This window comes from Miscanthus floridulus, chromosome 19, assembly GCF_019320115.1.
Source record: "Miscanthus floridulus cultivar M001 chromosome 19, ASM1932011v1, whole genome shotgun sequence".
NCBI classification, from domain to species: Eukaryota; Viridiplantae; Streptophyta; class Magnoliopsida; order Poales; family Poaceae; genus Miscanthus; species Miscanthus floridulus.
In genome coordinates, this window is record NC_089598.1 from 7783497 (window position 1) to 7805743 (window position 22247).

A 22247-nucleotide genomic window follows, 5' to 3' on the forward strand; every position below is an offset into this window, starting at 1 on the left:
CTATGTTGAGCTGCCTCTCCACTGCACGAAGCCAATCATCTGCTTCCAGTGGATCAGTGGCATGAGAGAACACCGGGGGATGGCCCTTCAAGAATTCACCACGCTTATCACGTGGTGCTCCACCACCCTGTTGGTTCTGCTGATTCTGCACCAACGTTTGCATGAGCTGCGTCTGTATTGCCAAGAGTTGTTCAATAGTCGGTGGTGGTGGTGGTGGATGTGGGGGAACACCTCCACGACCTCGGCCTCTTCCTCTTCCAAACATCTGTTATCAAATATTCAAAATTTATAAATTTCCAAGTTAGAATACTTTCTGAATTTTTTTCTGGACGAATCTCAACATCAGCAGCTCTGTAAAACAGTCATATCTCGAGTTCCAGAATTCCAAATAAGGCTTACTTTATATGGTTGGAAAGATTCAGAAATTATCTACAACTGGTATTCAGACCACAATCCCAGATTCTGTCGTTAGGTTACTCAAAAACAGGATACGACCGAAACTGTTTCCAGATTTCAGACTGCGCAGAAACTTTAACTTGAAACAGAGATATCTCACGAACCAGATCAGATATGGGGGTGATTCCAGAGGCATTGGAAAAATGCTTAAGTCTAGTTGTTCCCATAAAAAATTCATAATCTTTGGTCGTGTAGATTTTAATTGGCATTAAGATAAAGGCAGACTGCTACGAAAAACAGATTCCGAGAGAATAAGATGTAACATACCCAACTATTCATTTATTGACCCAATCGTTAATATTCTTAACTATGGAACTTGCGGACATGCCCACAAGGTTCTAGCACACATTACAAAGATCCAACTCACACATAAACATAATAACAAATCAACTAAACACACCAATGTTCACACCGCACTAATAGTCTCGACTAGACTCAACTTGACTCGTTCTACTATCGTGTTGTTATATAAAGAGGGACTCCAACAACTATGGGCGATACTTATGGGGAAGCTCCTCATACATCTTTAGCAAATTGAGGCACACCCTTTGTTCGTCTATCACTTGCTGGTGCCTCTTGATAGTTTCCTGCTGCGCCTTCAATTGATTCTCCAATCGGTGAATCTTTGACACAGACTCAAAGCCAAAGTGTACCATCGCTTTGGTGGTTGGATCCGTGCCCTGCGGGTCCATCATCGCCCATCCCAGTTCTAGGTGTTGATGAGGGAGAAATCGATATTGATCATCCTTCATGTCCTCGAATCGGAGACCACGGAGGCCTATGCAAGCTTTAGCGGCTGCATCTTCTATGCCGTCCTCCATGGTAGCACGGTGACCATGGTGCGCGTAGTTTGAATCCAGCTGATATGCGCCTTTCTGTTCATCCTTGATGGTGATGCACACCCTAGTCTTCCAGTAGGTGTCTTCAAGAGGGTGTGTATGCTCTTCGCAGGCGTATTCTACAGCTGCATCCCAGTCACTATAGTAGGTCTAAAGCAGGCTCATGAGTCGGTGATGTGAAACAGAGGATTCACACCCTGGCTTATACCACACCTTTATTGTCCACCCTAGTGGTGGGATCAGCTCATCCTCTTCAACAATGTCTTCCTCTTCATTTTCGGACAAGTCGATGACCTCGACTTCTTGATGTTCCTCCTAAACGGGCTCAGGCGTAGATACTGGTGTTGGCGGATCGAATTCCTGTTCCTGGGGTTCTTCCTCCTCAAGCTCCATAGACAAACCTTGAGGCGGGTAGTACCCTCCAGTGCTGATGCGGGCAGTCTTGTGGGCACGAGGCATCTACAGAATTAGACTTAGTTAGATTAGGTTAGAAGCAATAATTTTCATAATAGAATAAGGCAAAAGAAGCATAAACTTTGGCAAATATCAAGGGTGAGATAGAAAGCATGAAACGAGTGAAGCAAAAGAAGCTAAAACGACCATTGCTAACTAGGCTTGTGTCCTACAGTCAACACAGCTCTGATACCAATCTGTCACACCCAATTTTAAGGATAAAATGGGGTGCAAAACCTTATGTGCGCCCAGAGATCAGTCACACACATAAGTCGACAAATTATGAATAGTATCATCACCAATGTTTATTACATCACGAATAAGACAGAGTTATTACATAAGTATAGTGAAGGTAATAAAAAGATCTCTTGCGGAAGCTCTATTTCACAGGGACATCGACTGGTTGACCACAAGTCTAGTAGTCCTCAAGAAAATCATCATACCCAAAGTCATCTGTTACCCATCTGGGATTTTTATCCAAATAATGAAAGTAAACAAGCGTAAGTACATGTCGTACTCAACAAGTGTAACACGGGATTCATGAGGCTCAAAAGGCTTGACACAGGTTTAACAACATTCATCTTTTAGTTGTCACACTTTTATCTTATGAGTAGCAACAAGTTGTTTCAATTCCCAAAGCAAAACACATGATCAAATGTAAACATGAATAATGAATAGCATAAACAGGTAATACTTAGTATTCATCTATTCCATAAGGGTTCCAAGGCCGCTCGTGACCGTGAGCATGACTGATATACCAGTTTTACACTCAGCAGAGGTTGTACACTTTCACTGTGAGTCATGATACCCATATGCTCGGGTTAATTACTCCCAAAACACTTCCAAGGTGAGCAGGCAAGGGTCACTATGAAGCCTTTCAAAGGTTTGTCTAACAAGTTAGGGCCATTAGATTCACTCGGCAAACAGTTATAGGAACCCCCCTGTCAAATGGCACAATTCCTTCACGGCTATACACATAAGAGTAGAGGCTGTCCTATACCCGATTCGGCAAGCCATTCTTATGCCAATAAAGGTAACCACTAACAAGCTAGAAAAAGGTCATCATACTGAGCTAAAGCCAGAGCCATATAGCCCTCACAGCTGTACTGTAAGTCCCGGATGATCACTTACAGATAAGTCCTTAGGGAGAGGAATCTGAAGCATTTAGAAAGTAGCTAAACACTCCAGCCCCCTGTTTCCATGTTGCTAAAAAACATATTTTAATGTTTATTGCATATACCATTAGTCAAGTTACACGATCATGGTTTAATTGAGCTCTAGCAAAGCTACCCAAATGCATAACCCATAGGTGACAAGGCAATAGTCCAATTCTAGGAAATCCCTATCAAGATGACACATGCAACATGAATTTAATGAATTAAAGTGAGTAGGAAACAAGGATGATCCCATGCTATACTTGCCTTGAGCAAAGTACTCCTGCTGGTCCTGCTCATCAAAGTCGTACCCTTGATCTCCCACGAACTGCTCACCGTCTATACTCGATAACCACAGTAACATACAAGCATCCAGGAGCAATCATGCAAAGCAAACAAGGCTATAGATTAGAACAGTACACCAACAGCAAAGAATCGAGATGAAAAGTTTGGAAAACGAATCTACGTCTCGCTACGAACACACAGACGCGAAGATCACGAAAATCGGATCTAAAACAGAAAAGTTATGATTTAAACAAGATTTCTTATAGGAAAATAATAGATTAAATCTAAGCTCGAATTTTAATAGTTGGAAACCCACTTTACAGTAGCATGAACATGTAGATCACATAATTATGAACCTAACGTAACTTGAATGGATCAAATCGGAGTTAAAACGGAGAAGTTATGGCTAAAACAAGTTGAATGGCAAAACTATAAATAATTGAAAATGTATTTCAGTCCAACCGAACGAAAATACGCTTTCGAAAGAAAGAAAATAGAAACTGTGGAATACGCAAAGGATGGCGGGTTCTATTTTTGCAAAATACAGGGACTCTTAAGTAAAACGGCCACGCGAAGGGGTATCCTCCGATTGAGGCCGTTGGATTAGATCTGGGCGATCTGGATTGGATCGGGCGGTGAGTCCGGCCGGCGGCGAGGTGAGTGACAGCGGTGCCATGGCCGGAGCAAGGAGAGCTCGGCGGCGAACCTCGAAAAGGAGCTACTGACCACGGAAAAATAAATGGAGAGCATAGGAGAGAAGAGGTGGTCGAGGCGAGCTCACCCAGGGGAATTACGGCAGCGGAGGAAGCACGGAGGCGACGTGGTGCTCGTTGGACGGCGGCGGTCGGCGTCTATCGCGGCGGTGCTTAGGCGATGCGCGACTGCAGCTTGCGGGGCGAAGAACCGAGCGCTAGATGCGATAGGAGACAGAGGAGGGCGCGGGCGCTATTTATGGGGCCGAATCCCTTGGGTGTCACGGCACCACGGTTCGTGGCAGCGCTGGACTCGGCGTCAGGCGCGGAGTTAGAGTCCGTCTCGGCCACGACGAAAGGAAGGGGAAGCCCCTGACCTGTGGCCAGGGAAGGAAAAAGAAAGGGGCTGCGCTGGTGGGCCTTGCGGAACTAGCGCGGGGCGCGGCTTGCGGCGCTGGAAAGAGTGGGCCGGCACTAGAGCAAGGCCAAGCGGGCCTCAGCGGGAAAGAAGCGAAGCAGGCCGACGCGGGGAAGAAAAGGCCACGACAGAAAAACAGGCCTACGGGCCAAAACCGAGGAAAGAGAAACAAAAAATTAAGTTTTTCCTTTTTCTAATTTTTTTCCAAAGCAAGTTCAAAATGAAATTTCAACTCAATTCGAAATTCGACTTCAAACCAATCAATACAAAATATTATGCAACAGCATGAATGCACACTCATCGTTGCTGACCTTATATTTGGTTTTATTTTTAATAAAATTATTATTTTCTAAATTCAAATTCCCACAAAATGCAAAAATTATTCACTTTTCTCCTATTTCAAAATATGCAAATTTTTAGGGTGTTACAGATGTGGTCCTTCATTGCCGGTTTTAGCCTATCCCCAATCATTTTTTCATTTTCAAACTCATAATCGGCAGTGAAGGTACATCACTGCCGGTTCTCACAAATCCGGCAGTGATGATGCTGACAGTGATGTGCAAATCTGGCGTAGTGGTAGCTAGCTACTACTTACTTATACAACCACGTGAAGTGAAGGACGGTCAAATTAAAACACCTTTTTGAATTTTGATCAGGGTGATGAGAGGGGGTGTCTTACGCACGTTGATCACCATCACCATCCCCCTGGGACCTGGCTACTTACCTAATCCATTTTATTTACCGTGCCGAGCTAAAACACCTTTTGTTTAAATAATTTCATTCTCTAGCGACTATGATAAAAAAAAATACCTTATTACGGGGATTATATCATGGCCGATGTGATTATTTTGCAACGCTAGCAAGCTGTAAGGAAGCTGCGTGTCGATGCAAGCTCTCTATCTAGTTGCTAGCTAGCTAGTACTTCGTTCTCTAGATAATTCTGTTCTTATTCTAATACTACAAATGAGAGGGGTGTCTGTGTATTTTCACTCCAATATATAGGACAATAATGTGGATGGAAATGATGACAGGAATAAATAGTCACTCCCAACAATTAATTTTAACTCATTGAATAGAAAAAGAGCTAGCTAGTATATGTTTAAAGTTATAATGAATATATTTCATTCATATAGTACACCATATTTACGCCTTATCATATATACAAGAGAACTTATATATCAATATGAGTTGAGCTGTTGTTATGGTAAGTTGACACGGTTCATTATTAAACCATGGACGACTTAATTAATTCGCCAAATCCAGAATTATTGCATGCTACCTCTTTATTTTGATGGATATAGCGCAACCCAAACCAATCCCTAACCCCCTATTTTGCAGTTTTTAAGTTGTTAATAATAGGCCCCGCATAACCAGCAGCTAGCTAGCTTTGCTGGGCTTATATATGGAAATAAAGATGGTATAATAATTGTGAGATGTGTTAGCGTAGCGTGCAGTATATACCACCTTTTGTTGGATAGAACAAGAATAAGAGTTATCATTATTTTTCAATAGTAGTTGTGACAGTGTCATGACATTTGATTTGCTACAGCAGGTCCTTTTTTCTTGGCTGATGATGCAATAAGCAGCAGGTTACTGAGAGCGAGGCCGAGGGGGCTTTAGATTGGAACACACCATTATTCTTGCGAAAGGTAGGTATGTGGTTGTTCCTTTCTAGGTCCATGGTTTACCTACTAAATATCTTGCCATCCCTTGTGGGGCAAGGCTTTTTCTTCATTCTCAGCTCCATCGCTTCCTGAATGTTATCCTCTTGAACACTCATATCATGGTGAATTCTCAGTCTCCAGGTAACAGGTGAAGATTTGTCTCATTGTTGAGGTGTAATTAAGTTTCCTGAAAAAGACCACTTGTTGACTTTATGTATTATATATCTTTTGCTACATTTGCATATGTATATGGTGTGTGTACACATATTCATCTTCCTGTAGATTTCTGAGGAGCAGTTGCAGGTTGTGAATTGACGAACGCTAGATAACTTCAACACTGTATGTTTTTCAGTCAAACGATTAGTTTGTGACTTGCTAGTTAACAATATTATGTACTACTATATGGTTATGTACAGGTACTCTGGTGTACTGCCTTGTTAGGTTCTGATGAAACAGCCAAACCAATTTAGCTACGTTTCCTTACTCATCAGAGAACATCGACAAGTCAATACAATCCAAGTCTACTGTCAGAGTAATTAAGTAGATGGAGCCAAAGGAAAGTTTGCTGCTTATGCTAAACAAATCATGACTGTAGGTAATTTTCTCTGAAACGAACGACAAAAGCCGCAGAGTGAGAATCTGCAGTGACAGAAGCAATCCATGACATTTTGGAACCTTTTGAGGGCCACATGCAGAGAGCAGCTAGCTAGTTTCTCATTTTGAAGGACGGACGGATGGCTCGATTTGACAATTGGTTGGTCAAAAATGAAATCTAACTTGTATGGTTGGTTATCCTATGTCACACAGGCGCGCTGTTTCCTCGCGAGTAGTAGGAATCAGATCAGTTTCCCTTTTTCTCTCATCTCATTTCGAAAGCTGCATAATTTCAACCATGAATTCAATTTGCATTCTACGTAGAAGCAGTCTCAGTTTGACACGTTTTAGTCAAGCTGACCATGCACCACCGCAGCCATCATGTATGAGTTCTCTTGTGCACTAGTACATAATTCTTTTTTCGCCGGGTAGGTAAATCTGTTGATGTCACCATGTACAAATACTTGTGGACAGGATTGCAGAGGTGGCACATGCATGAATGCTTTGCCAAGAATTCTTTATATTCCTGAGACTGAGATCCAGGTCTCATGCATCTTTTTATCAGGTGACTTGGAAACTTCGTGTATCTAACGTAGCAACTTTGCTGCTTCCCTATGCATGTACCCTTTATCTGAAGCACATACATATATATATATAAAGGTCAATTTTTCAGGAGAAAAGTAACCCCCTGAAGAGATACATAACAAACATGTGTTAAAGCTACAACCTTTATTAGCTTGATGCCAGGGCATCATCACCTGGTGTAGTATCTAATAGATATATCTCCAGCTGCACCCCTAATGTTGGCCTTTGCTTGCATTGTCAGAGATAGATAGATTGCTCCATCTGGATGCTGCGATAGTGGACTGAATTCATGTCTGAAATAACAAGAGCCTTCTTCTGTAATCTGCATCCATATGCAGTATCTCTCTCTTGTCTCCTCTTTAACTTACTACCCTATACCCTCTATATATGGTCAGATAAGCAGTAGTTATATATCCTCCTATCCTAGCTAATACAAGTGACCTAGCTAAGGAAGGATAGGCAAAAGATATATAGATCGATGTTGGATCTTTTCCATAGTCTTATCCTTCCTTCCTTACAAAGTACTAGCTAGGACTAGACACGACTAGTAGCAGTGCAGTTGGTACGTTCTCAGACAGGCACAGTCCTACAAGTAAGCCAAGTCTACAAACATGTATTTGTTTTGAAATACCCATGCAAGTCACTGTAGACCGACTTGCCAAAATAGCCAAACAGGAGACGGAACCTGAGCTCTAGCCGTTCAACAATTAATCGTACGTGGTCTGTTTGTCCCTGACATATGTCAAAGTATGACATGATTATTAGACAGCGAGAGGGAGAAATTTTATTTTCTTGACACGTCATCACATGACATATGCATACTAATAGTGAACAATAAGTAAATTTTCACATGCAATTGGAAATAAGCTAAACTCATCCCTAGTAGTAGAAATATGTAGAGAATAGTATTACATTTACATGCAGTTTTTGGGTAATATATATGTAGATGACTCAATTTTCTTAACAAAATCTATAAGTATGAGGATATATATACCAAAAAAAAATATTCTGCAGGAATTATTAGTTCATTACTTGTCAAATTAATCTGAAGAAAAAGTCATATATAATTAAGCTCATCGACGACCGAACTGAATTGAAGGGCCGGCCGCCGTTAGGTTTAGCTGTGTGATCATTACTTTGTCAATGGCAAAGCAGCAACTGCTTGCAACAAGCTTTAATTTTGGTGTCAAAACGGATTGCATAAGCATGTACAGGATAGGACAGGGGCTGCTAAAAGGGGATTCCATGGAAGCTTTACTTTGAGAAGAGTGAAGAGTCGCATCGCAAATGCAAGTAGTGCAGAAAGCTGGACAGTCAATGGCTTGTGGTGTGGGGAAATGAGGCCTACCTACTGCTAACTAATTCTACGACTTCTCTCCCCAGCTGGGGCACAGAAAATAACATATCATTGTCAAGGTTTTTTTTTCCCACTTCTTTCTTTCCTTTTTTTCTTTCCTTTTTCTTTCTTTCAATTGGACCCGATGATAGATGGATGGAGGTAGCAGCCATCGCTATACAGTTAGCTGCTGCCGTTTTAACTAAAAGTACACTCATAGCTAGCTGATGATGATATTCCACTTCGAGTTTTCTCATTCCAAAGGAATCTGTACAAGAAGAATCCATGCACAAGCAAACAAAAACACCCCAGGCATACCGGAGACATGCATGTGCTTTGTGGGTCTCCTTCATAGTTTTTTTGCTTGCTTTCTGTAAAGCATGCATGCTTGCATCTTTAAATTTGAACAGACATAAGTTATCATCTTCATCTCTAAATTTGTGAATTTGATGAACATGGAACAACTTGCATTAGCTAACCTAATTATATATATTTGAGCTTGGTCAAATGTTGATGAGTGCCGCATGTACTATTAACCTAGCTAGCTAGTTTATTTGGGCCGGCCGGTCAGTAAAAAATAAAAATCAAGCATGCAGTTTGGAGTTCTAGAACGTTATTGGGGGTAATTAATATAGTGTACTAGTGTAGTAACTTTCTCATCACGTAGTTTCTCCACTGAGACAAGTTACCCCCGGCCGTCCTTCTCCAACCTCAACTAACTCATTTTTTAATCTTATACCGTTTACATGTTAATTATGTACCCTGCATGTTAGTGATGTGTCTGCATGCTAGTCAATTCTACTCAAACAAGTAACCTCCCTCGTTTTGAAAAGACTCAAGGGTCAGGGAAAGAAGCTACATATGCATGCATGTCATGCACAGCTAGCTCAGGGGGAGGCCTATCTGAGGTGCATGCAGCAGGACATGCTTCTCTATTGACTTGATACTGGGTCGAGGTACTATATTCAATCAAGAACACACATATGTATCTATTTATGCACAAAATGTAATCACCGTAGACTCCCTCCATTTTAAATTAATTACATGTTGTACGTATTAGCTAGCTTTATCCTAAATCAAACATTCAAATCTTTAACCATGAACTTAATTTTTTTTTGTATAGGTTAACAACATAATATTATTTATGTTTTTAGATTCACTATGAGAAATAGTTTCATAATATACAATTCACATGTTATGAAAGTACATGGATTTCATAAAATTGATAGTCAAAGCAGATAGAAATGTCTGATTTAGAACACACCACTAATATCTATGTAATTTGAAATGGAGGGAGTATACTTAGTGATGACTACAAAAAAACTTCACGTTGTGGTATCTTGCTGAATAATTAAAGCACTGCTATTTTCCTAGTAATTGCAAAAGAAAATAAAATACTGTTTTTATATTTCAATTAAGAAATAAAACTCTTGACTTGTTCTTGTCTAGTACATACGTACGTCATCCTTATATTTCAGACAATTAACATTCCAAAATATGGTATAATTAGTAAGTTGGACGATCGATTTCAGTAGACATTTATATATGTAGTCTTTGTCACGGATATACAGCATATATATAGGCTGATATGATTGACATGGTCCATCTCCAGTATAATGGAACAAAAGGGGTCAATTTGGAAAGGACACCTACAGCAGAATTATAGACACAACCAACTAATTAGCACCTAGTTTTTGTCAAACACTGTCACGACCGGCCTCAACTTAGATTCATTTCGCAAGTAACACTAGTAGCAAATGGCGTGTCAACCAAGTACATATATAACATATGAAATAGTCACACTCGGGTGTGTGGAAAAGAAAACCTCGTTTAGTTTATATATATATGTCACAAGCTAATCATTACAAGTATATATGTGTGTGTGCCCTCCTTGCAAGGCAAAACAAAAGCAAAAAACTAAAAAACAAATTGAAATCGCTTAGGTGAGCATATATGTATATATGTATGTATTTTTGTCGTTGGTTTACATAGCTAAAATAAAAGTGGGCCAAACCACCTTTTATTTCCTATCAACAGACAAACTTCACATCTTCAAAGAAGTGTGCAACAACCAATCCAATGCAAAGAAACGGTTTCTCCATCATATATCAATCCATCTTTTCAACTTTTCATCAGTTCTTCATCTTACTCCTATATATGAAAGATATGTGTCATTTCTTCTCACAGCTGATCATTGGGGTTGTTCAACCATGACATTTGCCTGCACATGCACCAAAAGACAAAGAGAAAGAAAAATACATGGTGAGATCAGAGGCAATTACAAGCAAATAAACAGTATATACTATATACATGCATGTTACTATTTAATAAGCTTTTTTTTTGAATCCTATTCCTAGCTAGCTAGTAGTAGCCATATATATATACTTGTATGTAGCTACAAATTTTAGTGAGGATATATATATAATTTACATACATATTAATACTTGTATAGATAGAAATTTTAATCCTACTAGGTAGAAAATATATATAAGTAAATAATAAAGTTGATGCATGGCATGGTATGCTAGCTGCTATAGTGCTACGGCTTACTCACTCTAGCAATTCTCTCCAACTGTCACTGTTGGGGTCAAAATCCAAGGTGAGGCTCTCCAGGCCGTCGAACGGGCTCGACGCCAGCGTCTCCTCGCACGGGGATGGGGTCGACGACGTGCCGACGCCGTTGCCGGCATTACACCCCTCGGCTGCCGGTGCCGAAGGTGGCGGCATCGCGGCAGCAGTGATGTTGCTCCCAGTGGTGGCCCCGCTGTGGCCGAGCTCCGTGGAGCTGAGCCCGTCCCAGGCGAGCCCGTAGAGGGAGTAGGTGGAGGACATGGACGACGACATGCCCTGCGTGACGGCCGGCACGCTGGTCAACGCCGGCAGGCTGAGCATGCCGTCGTACTGCTGGACGACCCTGCTGGCGGTGGTGGTGCTCTGCTGGTCGACGCCGCTGAGCAGCTGGTGGCCACCGCTGACCGCCCCTCCTCCATTGGCGGCGGCGAGGAGGGTCATGAGGTCGACGGTAGGCGCGGCGGGGGCGGTTAGGACGCGGACGAGGCCCTCCAGGAGCTGGTACTTGGCGGCGTCGGCCTGGAGCCTGAGCGCGTTGATGTCCCAGCTAGCATGCGCGGCGGCGGCTGCAGCGAGTGGACCACCACCACCGTGACCGTGACCACCAGCGGCGGCCGCGAGGTTGGCTGCGGCGAGGAGGTTGGTGAATCCGCCGGCGGCGAGGAGGTTAAGGTCGGTGCGTCGCTGGTGCGTGACGGGGTCGATCCCCATGTTCAGCAGCTTCTTGCGGAGGTGCGTGTTCCAGTAGTTCTTGATCTCGTTGTCGGTGCGGCCGGGGAGCTTGGTGGCGATGGAGGACCACTTGTTGCCGAGGAGGGAGTGAAGGTGGATGATGAGCTTATCCTCGTCGTCGGTGAACCGCCCGCGCTTGATGTCCGGGCGGAGGTAGTTGGTCCAGCGGAGGCGGCAGCTCTTGCCGCAGCGGTTGAGGCCGGCGAGCTTGGGCAGGCGGCGCCAGCTCCCGTGCCCGTGCTCATTTATGTAGTCGACGAGCAGCTTGTCCTCCTCCGGCGTCCACGGGCCTTTCTTCACCCCCGCGTCCTGGTCGCAGCACGGTGACCTCCCCATTGTATTGCTTGCTTGCTTCGACGACGATCGACCTTGCTTGGCTTTGGACTTGGAGAGAGGATGACGATGACGATAAGGAAGAAGCTAAGAGAGGAGGAGAGGAAGGAATGCAACGAAGGTCTTGTGTGGTTCGTTGGGGTGGATGGCAGGGGGGTTTTATAGAGGTTTGTTAGCGAGATAATCTAGGGTACGGAGGTGGCGTGCATGACAGCAAAATCATAGTACTAGTGGCACACATGATAGCATAGAAGCATGCATGGCTGCTGAGCAAGGAAGCTACTACTGCATAGGTGGATGTGGTGCCGGCCGGCCAAAAGAAGTCTTTGCTTGTGTGCAGGAGACGCCGCACAGCTTCCTCTCTCTCTCTCTCTCACTCCCTCTCTAATTTCTCTGTGCTGACCTCAGAGAGAGATTAGAAGGAGCTTGCATTAGTCTAAGACGTCGTCGTTAATAGGCCAATGCGATGCATGCAGACTAGCTCAGGCTTTGTTGTTGTTGCTTATTAAGCATGTACTGCCTAGCTAGCTAGTTTCTCTCACCATCAGTTAGATATGCAACTGTGTGTGTTTCTTGTGTTTGTTGATTATGCTCCGTACGCACTCCCACTTTATTAGTTACTACATTTCCTGGCAGCAGCACAGCACACAGTGCAAGTGGCATCGTGTCCTCATCACCGCTTACACATATTCATACACACGTACGCATGCAACAGCCTGCTAGCTGCATTCCTAGCTAATATATATATTTGTATATCATATAAATTCTCCCAAAATTTAATCAAATAGACTAGAAGAAGCTTCCTTATTAGCTTCCCATGCACAGATACTAGTTAGTACTATACTTACGTCGTTGTGATGTGATGTGATGATGCCATCTCTCTCTCTCTACGAGTCTACGTACATATATAATACAATGCATACATCTACATATGCATGCGGATATGCCCCATGCATTATTGTTAAGCTAGCGACGTGCACGTACGAGCTACGTCGTATACGACGTAAGTAGATGTGGTGCGGCATGCATGCATCATGCATGTGCACCACCACACCAGAGGCAACCGTATGTATATATATATATATGTACTCAGCATGCATACCGTACGTACGTGATGTGTATACTAGTGTACTATAGCATATCCTTAGACTATTTTGTTTATTTGGCCGTATATATCATGCATGTATTCCTGTCGTACTACTGCTAATCATTTGACCTGTTACTACTAGCTAGCTTCAACGAGGAAGCAAACACATTTCCATCACATATACACAGGCATACATGCATAGTACTAGAGAGTGACATGTATATATAGCAATATGGAATACTCCCTCCGTCCTATATATAAAAATACTATTATTAGTCTGTTGGACAGTATATAAACGGATACTCCATTTAATAATAATAATAATAAATAATAATTTGTGTATCCAATCACAGGTACGTACCTTTATTATTATTAGGTTGCTAATTAATTGTTGTTTAGGGCGTGAAGTGAGCAGTGAATTAGGATGGAACAGGGGCCGGAGAGGTTGTCACGTGTGCAGGGGGCAGAGGAGAATTAGGTTTCATGCAACCTGACCTGACACGTACGTGCCGCGCGTCTCCCCAGCAAGGAGCAAAGAACAAGGAACTACCTGCCTGTTTCTTAATTATTAGCGTGTGTTGTATATGTTAGTTGTGTGTGTCACACGCACGCAAACGCAATTTAGGTTGGTCATCTCACCCTGATACGACCGGAGCCGGAGACACCGTACCGAGACAGACATGCATGAGGCATGCATGAGATGACATGACACACCCAAAGCCAAAGCCAAAGCCACACCACACGGTCATTAGAGGGGTTCGGAGGGCCTGTATTAGGGGGCCCACCTGACCAGTAGGGGCTCTGGCTAGCTAGCCCCATGCATGTGGGGCCCACCTAACCCCTGGATGTGTGCTCACCGCTGGCCCAACTGGCCCTGCTATCTGCTAGTATATCATCTCAATTATCTGCTAGCTAGCTGCTGCTTTGCCCAAAGTGATGATGATGACCTGCAGATTGACTAGCACCCAAGCTTCATTTTTTTGGAAAATAAATGAATAAATGTATACATGTAATATTAATGCGTGGTGCTTGAGCATATATGTGCACGGCTGACTTTGCAACATCTTGGTCATGTGTGGCTTGCTTGCTTATTAGGCTGTGTTTAGTTGGAGGGAAAGTTGGAACTCGGGTACTGTAGCACTTTCGTTTTTATTTGGTAAATAGTATTCAATCATGGACTAATCAGGCTCAAAACGTTCGTCTCGCGATTTCCAATCAAACTGTGCAATTAGTTTTTTTTTCGTCTACATTTAATACGTACTCCATGCACGTATCGTAAGATTCGATGTGACGAGTACTGTAGCACTTTTTTGAACTATTTTTGGAACTGAACGCAGGCTTAGTAGTTGTTTTGCATGGCTATGTGTGTGTGTGTACATTACATATATGGGAGTGAACATTCTAGCCATGTGTGTGTACTGTTGCCCACAACACATGGCAATTTGACTTTTGGATTCATTGTTAATGCGGGGGCTCAAAAATGGTGTTTACCCATCTTGTGGACAAATTGATGATACATACCCCTCCATCGCATAGCTTATATGCATGCACGCATGTATATGAAATGTGACAGCTTAATTAGGACAATAATAAAGCCTTGCTGATGAGAAGATTAGTTGTGCAACTGGAAATGATCCTGTGGTCCTAGAATCCTTGTGGACATGCATACCGGTTTGGTACGTTGTGAGAAGTGGCCACAAAACCACAAGCAAAAAGGAATATTTTGGTCACAATCTTCATCAAGTGCGTGTATCCATCGAAAGAGCTAGCGCAGGCATGTACAGTATAAGAAGTAAGGGAGAAGAATATGTTGTACTCAGGACATTGATTGCAGGATAGTGATATATATGTTCGAAAATATGATTAGTTGGTACTGTTCATTTCATGTATGTATATGCTTGTGCAGGATATTCATTATTGCAAGCAGTTTCATATCAAGGACTGCACTGTGCAGTGTACACTGGTGGTTTTTAGCTGCACATCACAATGCTTGAGGGCCTCTTGTTCTGCCCATATCAATGTACTCCCTTCATCCTAAATTTAATCAACTACTTTTAGAGTTATCCTAAGTCAAAGTATTTTTAAGTTTGACTAAGTTTATATCTAGAAAAGAGCACCAATATCTATGATACTAAATTAGTATCACTAGATGCATACATCATAAAATATATTTTCATAATATACTTATTTGGCGGCATAGATGCATATTATTTTGGAACTGAAGGACACATTTAATTGGTTAATGTTTCACCAAACACACTACTTTCTCTAAGATAAAGGCGATATGTTGCGCGGTAAAATTGAATACTTTGATGTTTGAATTAGTATAATACATGTGTATAATAATACAATATGTAAAGGAAGCTTCCTCTCTACCATGCACCTATAGTATGCCGCTGTTGTCATCCTTGATGACTAATAATAATGGACGCTCATCAGAAAGGAATGCCAGAGCTTTTGAATGTTTGAACTGCAAGGAGAAGAGGAGAAATAGAGTGTAAATTTCACCGCGCCATGTTCGCTTGAGCTTATCAGTCAGAATCAACCTAATTTTTCAGCCCTATGAAACAGCCATAGCCGCAATAAGTCCTGCCATGCATCTCGTTGGTCAGCTGCACATATATATAGAGCTAGCCGTACATCTCAATCCATGTTGCATGGATCAGCCAGCTAAACTTGTCCTTCATGTTCTGATCAAACTAACCAGCTAGCCAATGCAATATATACTTGTGGATATATATAAGTGTGCTAGCTGGACACATTACTCATTAATTAAACCACAACTAGATCGAGGTCCAGAGTAGAAAGAAAATCTAACAGCGTATTACATATTATGCAGTACGGATTAGATACAGATTCACCTTGCACAAATTAACATATTTAGAACCTAACTAAACCAGATGATAATGATATATTATTGGAGGAGACACTTGCGTCCAATACGATTCCTCATCCTTCTTATATATAAATGACTTCATCACCAGCAGCCACCCAATGTGGTTGCAACCAATGCAATGCAAACCAGTTATGGTGGGTGGATGAGAATGCATACACATGCACACTTGTCTAGAAGTTTCAGATTGCATCCAGCAGCCAGATTTCAGTTGTTGGCCCGATTGGATCTCAGATTCAGATCTGGAACTATTAGAGGACAGTTTGGCCCTTGGCCGCTTGGATTGAATGAAAAATAAAATAGTATGTTTTTACAATGACACTCCCTTGCCCTTTATAGGCAAAGAAGACTCCCACTTGCTTCAGCATATTCCAACCACTAAAGTAGATGCTGAGAGCATATTCCTAACACTAGGTTTGAAAGCCAAGGAAAGTAAAAAGTGCAGGAAAAAGTGCTTTAGCACTAGGCTTATCTATCAATCTCCCCCTAAGCCTTGTGCCGAGCATTGGAGGTAATCTGTTGTAGCCCAGTCCTCTTCCTCATCTCCTAAAACTTGGACTTCTCCAGCAACTTGGTGAGAATGTCAGCTAGCTAATTAGTAGTGGCAATGTGGCTGTCCTTAATGCTTCCGTCCTCCAAGCAATCTCTGATGAAGTGGTACTTGATGCGGATGTGCTTGCTTCTTTCATGGAAGATAGGGTTCTTGGTCAGAGCTAGAGCAGACTTGTTGTCCACCTTCAGCTCAACCACATCCACCTTCCTGCCAAGGAGCTCTGCCAGCATCCTTGACAGCCATAGCGCCTGTGTTGCGGCAGTGGTGGTGGCGATGTACTCCACTTCATAGCTCGAAAGGGCCACCACCTTCTGCTTGAGGGACTACTAGCTGACCAAGCAATCACCGAGGAAGAACATCATCCCGGTTGTGCCCTTGCTGGTATCCACATCGCCGGTGAGGTCGCTATCGCAGTAGTCGACTAACCGCGTCGTGTCGGGGGTCCTTCCGTAGTGACGACCGTAGTCGAGGGTGCCCACCACGTAGCGCAGGATTTGCTTGACGGCCTGTAGATGCTCCATCATCGGTCGCTCCATGAACTGGCTCATGTACCCGACGGCGAACGCGATGTCCGGCCAGGTATGGACCAGGTAGCACAAGCTCTCGGTCAGCCACCGGTAATGGGTTGGGTCGACCTCCTCCACCATGCTCCCCCGACTCAGCTTGAGCTTCTCCTCCATCGGGGTGTGGGCCGGATTGCAGCATGTCATACTACCGAACTCGAGGATATGCTTGGCGTAGTGGGTTTGGTGGAGGGCGATCCCGGTGGCATCCTAGCGCATTTTGACGCCGAGGTAGAAGCAGAGGAGGCCGAGGTCGCTCGTGTCGAACGCCTTCTTCATCTATGCCTTGAACACCTCCACCTTTTGGTCTTCAGCGCCGGTGATGATGAGGTCATCGACATAGACGTCGACTAGTAGAACATTGCGTCCACTGCCCCGCCGGTACGCCGCCGCCTCATGCGCGCTCTGCTTGAAGCCCATCTTCTTGAGTGTGGCATCGAGCTTCGTGTTCTAGGCGCGCGGTGCCTGACGTAGGCCATAGAGTGCCTTGTGTAGGTTGTACACCTTCCTCTCTTCTCCGACGATGGCGTAGCCAGGTGGCTGGCGCACGTAGACCTCCTCCTTGAGATCACCGTTGAGGAAGGCGGACTTCACGTCCATATGGTGGACTTGCCACCCCTATTGAGCTGCCAATGCGAGAAGGACACGGATTGACTCCATGCATGCCATAGGGGCGAAGGCATCATCGTAGTCGATCCCCTCCTGCTGAACAAAGCCATATGCCACTAGCCGTGCCTTATGCTTGATCACCGTGCCCAACTTGTCCTTCTTGAGCTTGAACACCCACTTTAGGGTGATAGGGCAGTGGCCGTCAAGTAGTGGCGCTAGCTCCCAAGTGCGGTTCTGCTCGACGGACTTGAGCTCCTGCTCTATCACCACCCACCACGCCAGATCACCCTACGCCTCAGCGTAAGTGGTCAGCTCACCGACGTGCGTCAGATGAAGCTAGGCGAAGAGCCTCTCGAGCTAGTCCGGTGAAGACTGGTCGCCGAGGATGCTTGCCATGGTGCGGTATCGCATAGGCTCATTGTCGTAGTAGGCGTCTAGGTGGTCTTCATTGTCCTCCAGCGGTGTGGCGTACTTGACCTCCGGCTGCCCTGCGTGTGCTGGTGTCGCAGTGGGCGAGGTAGAAGACATCGAGGAGGTTGGCTGGTACGCTGGAGAGATCGGCTGCAATGATGTAGAGGTTGGAGCTACTACCGATGGACTACCGACCACTGCCGATGGGCTATCGAGGTTCCCTAGATTTGGTGATGGCGAATGAGGCAGAGTTGGTGAAGAGGTTGGCGCTGGTGATGAAGACCCATACGTCAATGAAGATGCACCTTGTGCTTCCTCAGCACCTCCAGCCCACGCGTACTCGACGGTGAAGTCACGAAGCACGGTCGCCGACCCATCAACCACCGCCTTGTCCCATGCCCAGCCAGTCCTTCATCGAACATGATGTCGCACGCCACACGCACGCACCGTGTTGTCGGGTCGAGCACACGGTAGACCTTAGCCCCCTCTACATAGCAGATAAAGACCTCTGACGAGCTATGATCATTGAGCTTGCTGACGTGGTTTAGCTCCTTAATGAAGGCGAGATAGCTAAAGATGTGCAGATAGCTACCCGCTGGCTTGCACCCATGTGAAAGCTCTAGTTTGGTTTTCGTGAATTGATGAAACCCTAAGTGCTAACCTAGTTTATCAAGTGATCATGAGATAGGTAGCACATTCTAAGTGGTGAAGCAATTGAAGATCATGACACGATGATGGTGATGCCATGGTGATGATCAAGTGCTTGGACTTGAAAAGAAGAAAGAGAAAAACAAAAGGCTCAAGGCAAAGGTATAAATGGTAGGAGCTATTTTGTTTTGGTGATCAAGACACTTAGAGAGTGTGATCACATTTAGGTTCGATAGCCGTACTATTAAGAGGGATGAAACTCGTATCGGAATGCAGTTATCAAAGTGCCACTAGATGCTCTAACTCATTGCATATGCATTTAGGATCTAGTGGAGTGCTAACACCCTTGAAAAATATTTGTGGAAATATACTAACACGTGTGCAAAAGGTGATACACTTGGTAGTTGGCATATTTGAGCAAGGGTTAGGAACTTCACCAATGGAGTGTCAACCCGTAGAGTGCGGACAGTCCGATAGTGCCACCGGCACCCTAGATAGAAAAGATGGAGGTCACTATAAGTGATTAGACGCTGGTCTCTGAAGGACCAGCGTGGCCGGTCAGTAGCAGCAGAAGAAGCGCAGCGTCGGTCGTCGACCGAACGCTGGCGCTGAAACGACCGGACGCTGGCTGGCTGTGTCCGGTCACACTGACGTGGTCGCGCACAGAGGAGTCGCCGAGTGATCGGACACTGGGTGTGTCCGGTCGAGCATGACCAGACGTGTCCGGTTGTGAAAAATCATTTCTAGATGCTTATTGGAAATGACCGGACGCTGAGGTCCAGCGTCCGGTCACTTTGAGCTGCAGCGTCCAATCGTCACTTGACCATTGAGATCGAGCGCTCATCATTTGAAGAGAGGGGACAAGTGGCATGCATCGCGTGACCGAACGCTGAGGTCCAGCGTCTGGTCAATATGACCGGAGCGTCCGGTCACCCCGCGTTGTGCCCAGTGAAGGGGTACAACTGCTCTATTTCGTGGGGGCTTCTATTTAAGCCCCATGGCTGGCTCAAGCTCACACCCTTGGCTATTTGCATTGACATAGCAACCTTATGAGCTTAGCCAAAGCCCTCCCACTCATCTCCATCATTGATTCATCATCTTTGTGAGATTGGGAAAGAATCCAAGTGCATTGCTTGAGTGTTTGCATCTAGAGGCACTTGGTATTCATGTTTCGCTGCAAGATTCGCTTGTTACTCTTGGTGGTTGCCACCACCTAGATGTCTTGGAGTAGCGAGGATTGTCGAGCGGAGGGTGGTGATTGTCTCCGGCTCCGATCGTGGTGATTGTGAGGGGTTCTTGACCTTTTCCCGACGGAGAGCCAAAAGGTACTCTAGTGGATTGCTCGTGGCTTGTGTGATCCTCATCTTGTGTTGGTTGTGCGGCATCCTATTGAGGGTTTGGTGAGTGATGCCAATTAGCGCGTGAACCTCCAAGTGAGTGAATTGCCACAACGAGGGGTAGCTTGCCGACAAGCAAGTGAACCTCGGTAAAAAATTATTGTGTTCATCATTTGATTATGAGGTGATTGGTCTTCATAGTTATTCATTCTTGTGATTGATTGGCTCCTTCCTCGACACGGCGGTATAACCTTCTTGCTCACTCTCTTTATATTACCACAAACTAGTTGTCAAGCTCTTTAGTGTAGCTAGTTGTGAGAGCTTGTTAGTTTGGTTAGTGTAGCTCTTTAGTTAGCCTTTGAGAGCACATTAACTTAGTGTAGTGACATAGCTATTATGTGGATAGAAACTATATCAACTATAATTATGGTAGGTGGCTTGCATTTTTAGTAGGCTAGCACAACACTTGCTTCGCCTCATAATTGTCTAACCGGTTTGCTAAGTGTTGTTGTAGAAATTTTTTATTAGGCTATTCACCTCCCCTCTAGCCATTAGGACCTTTCACCATGCTAGGCCTCATATGGCGTCTTGCCATCGAGCGCACTGGTCGGAGAGCGGTTGGGCAGGTGTACAGCAGTCATCATGGCCTCTCCCCAGTAGACCACTGGCATGCCACGCTATTTGTGGAGCACGTGCACCGCTACCACCATTGTCTGATTGTGGCGCTCGACCATGCCATTCTGCTGCGGTGAGTAGGGCACAGAGTAGTGGCGTTGAATCCCCTCATCGACGCAGTACGCCGCGAACTCAGCTGCCATGAATTCATCACCGTTGTCCATGCGGAGCACCCAAAGCTTGTGGCCGCACTCTTTCTCTGTGGCTGCCTGGTGGCGCTTGATGGCGCCCATAGCTGCCGCCTTGGAATCGAGCAACACGACCCACATATAGCAGATGGCGTCATCACCGAGCAGTAGGAACTAGCATCGTCCTCCAGGAGTGGCCGATGACACTAGAGGTCGCCATGCACTAGCTCGAGCTGCTCGGTGGTGCGGTAGGAGGCTTGACGCGGGAAGGGCTGGTGCTTTAGCTTGGTCACCACACAGGTGTTGTAGAGCTGATCAACGTGGTCAATGTAGGGCATGCCGTGGACCATCTCCTTCTTGCCGAGCTGCTTCAGGGCTTCGAAGTGAAGATGTCCGAAGCGCTCATGCCAGCGCCATGCCTCATCATTCCGGCGCGCGACAAGACAAAGGGGGTGCGCCACCTACACATGGAGCACATAAAGGCAGTTGCTTCCCTGGTTTACCTTGGCGAGAAGATGGCGACCTGTATCCCAGATGTGTAGCACTCCATCCTCAATCTCCACCCATGAGCCGTTCTCGTCCAGCTGCCCGACGCTGATGATGGAGTTCTTCAAGGTCGGGATGTAGTACACCCCGATGAGAAGACGGTGCTCCCCCATCTTGGCCTTAAAGATGATCGAGCCGATGCCCTTGATCTCGACGGCGGAGGCGTCACCGAACTTGATGGAGCCCTTCACGCTGGAGTCTAGGTCGGAGAAGAACTCGTGCCGACCAGTTATGTGGTGCGTCGCACCAGTGTCAAGGTACCAGCTGTTGATCTTGTCATCGGTGGTACCTTTGTTGAGGAAGGCATGGGTGCGCGATTCATCAAGGTGGAGCTCGGCAAAACTAGTCGACCTGGAAAGGGGAAAGTTTGGACCTTTCACCCCCTCCCCTATGTCTTGCTGCAACTCGATGCACCCATGCGCTAGGAACAGGGTGGCATCCTGCTCTTCTGCTTGCGCAATGTGAGCCTGCCCACCGTGGCATGGAGGAAGGCGACAGTCCTTGGCCCAGTGGCGAGTCCGGCCATAGTTGTTGATCCTGCCATAGTTGTTGTAGGTGTCATCCTGGGTCGCCTTACGCTCACCAGCGGCGCCGCCATCAGCGCCGACCTAGCCCCGGGGTCCCTTCTCCTCCTTCTTGCTGCCGCGTGGACGCCGACAATGTCCTTGGAGCCAGATGAGCTGGA

At 45.2% G+C, this 22247-nt stretch overlaps 1 protein-coding gene across 1 annotated transcript; it reads right to left on the reverse strand.

Moving 5' to 3' along the window:
- Positions 1 to 10657: 10657 nt before the first annotated feature.
- LOC136528428 (transcription factor MYB39-like) lies at positions 10658 to 12115 on the reverse strand. Its single transcript, XM_066521383.1, has 2 exons — positions 11031 to 12115; positions 10658 to 10697 (listed from the first exon to the last, which is right to left on the reverse strand). Exons 1-2 carry the CDS (start codon positions 12113 to 12115, stop codon positions 10658 to 10660), a joined length of 1125 nt encoding a protein of 374 aa, XP_066377480.1.
- Positions 12116 to 22247: the final 10132 nt, after the last annotated feature.

Excerpts from the sequence above, each read along its gene's own strand:
- LOC136528428 (XM_066521383.1), bottom strand. The coding sequence starts at position 12,115 with ATGGGGAGGTCACCGTGCTGCGACCAGGACGCGGGGGTGAAGAAAGGC. Across the intron at positions 10,698-11,030 it reads AGTTGGAGAGAATTGCTAGA|GCAAATGTCATGGTTGAACA; the intron begins GTGAGTAAGCCG and ends GTGCATGTGCAG.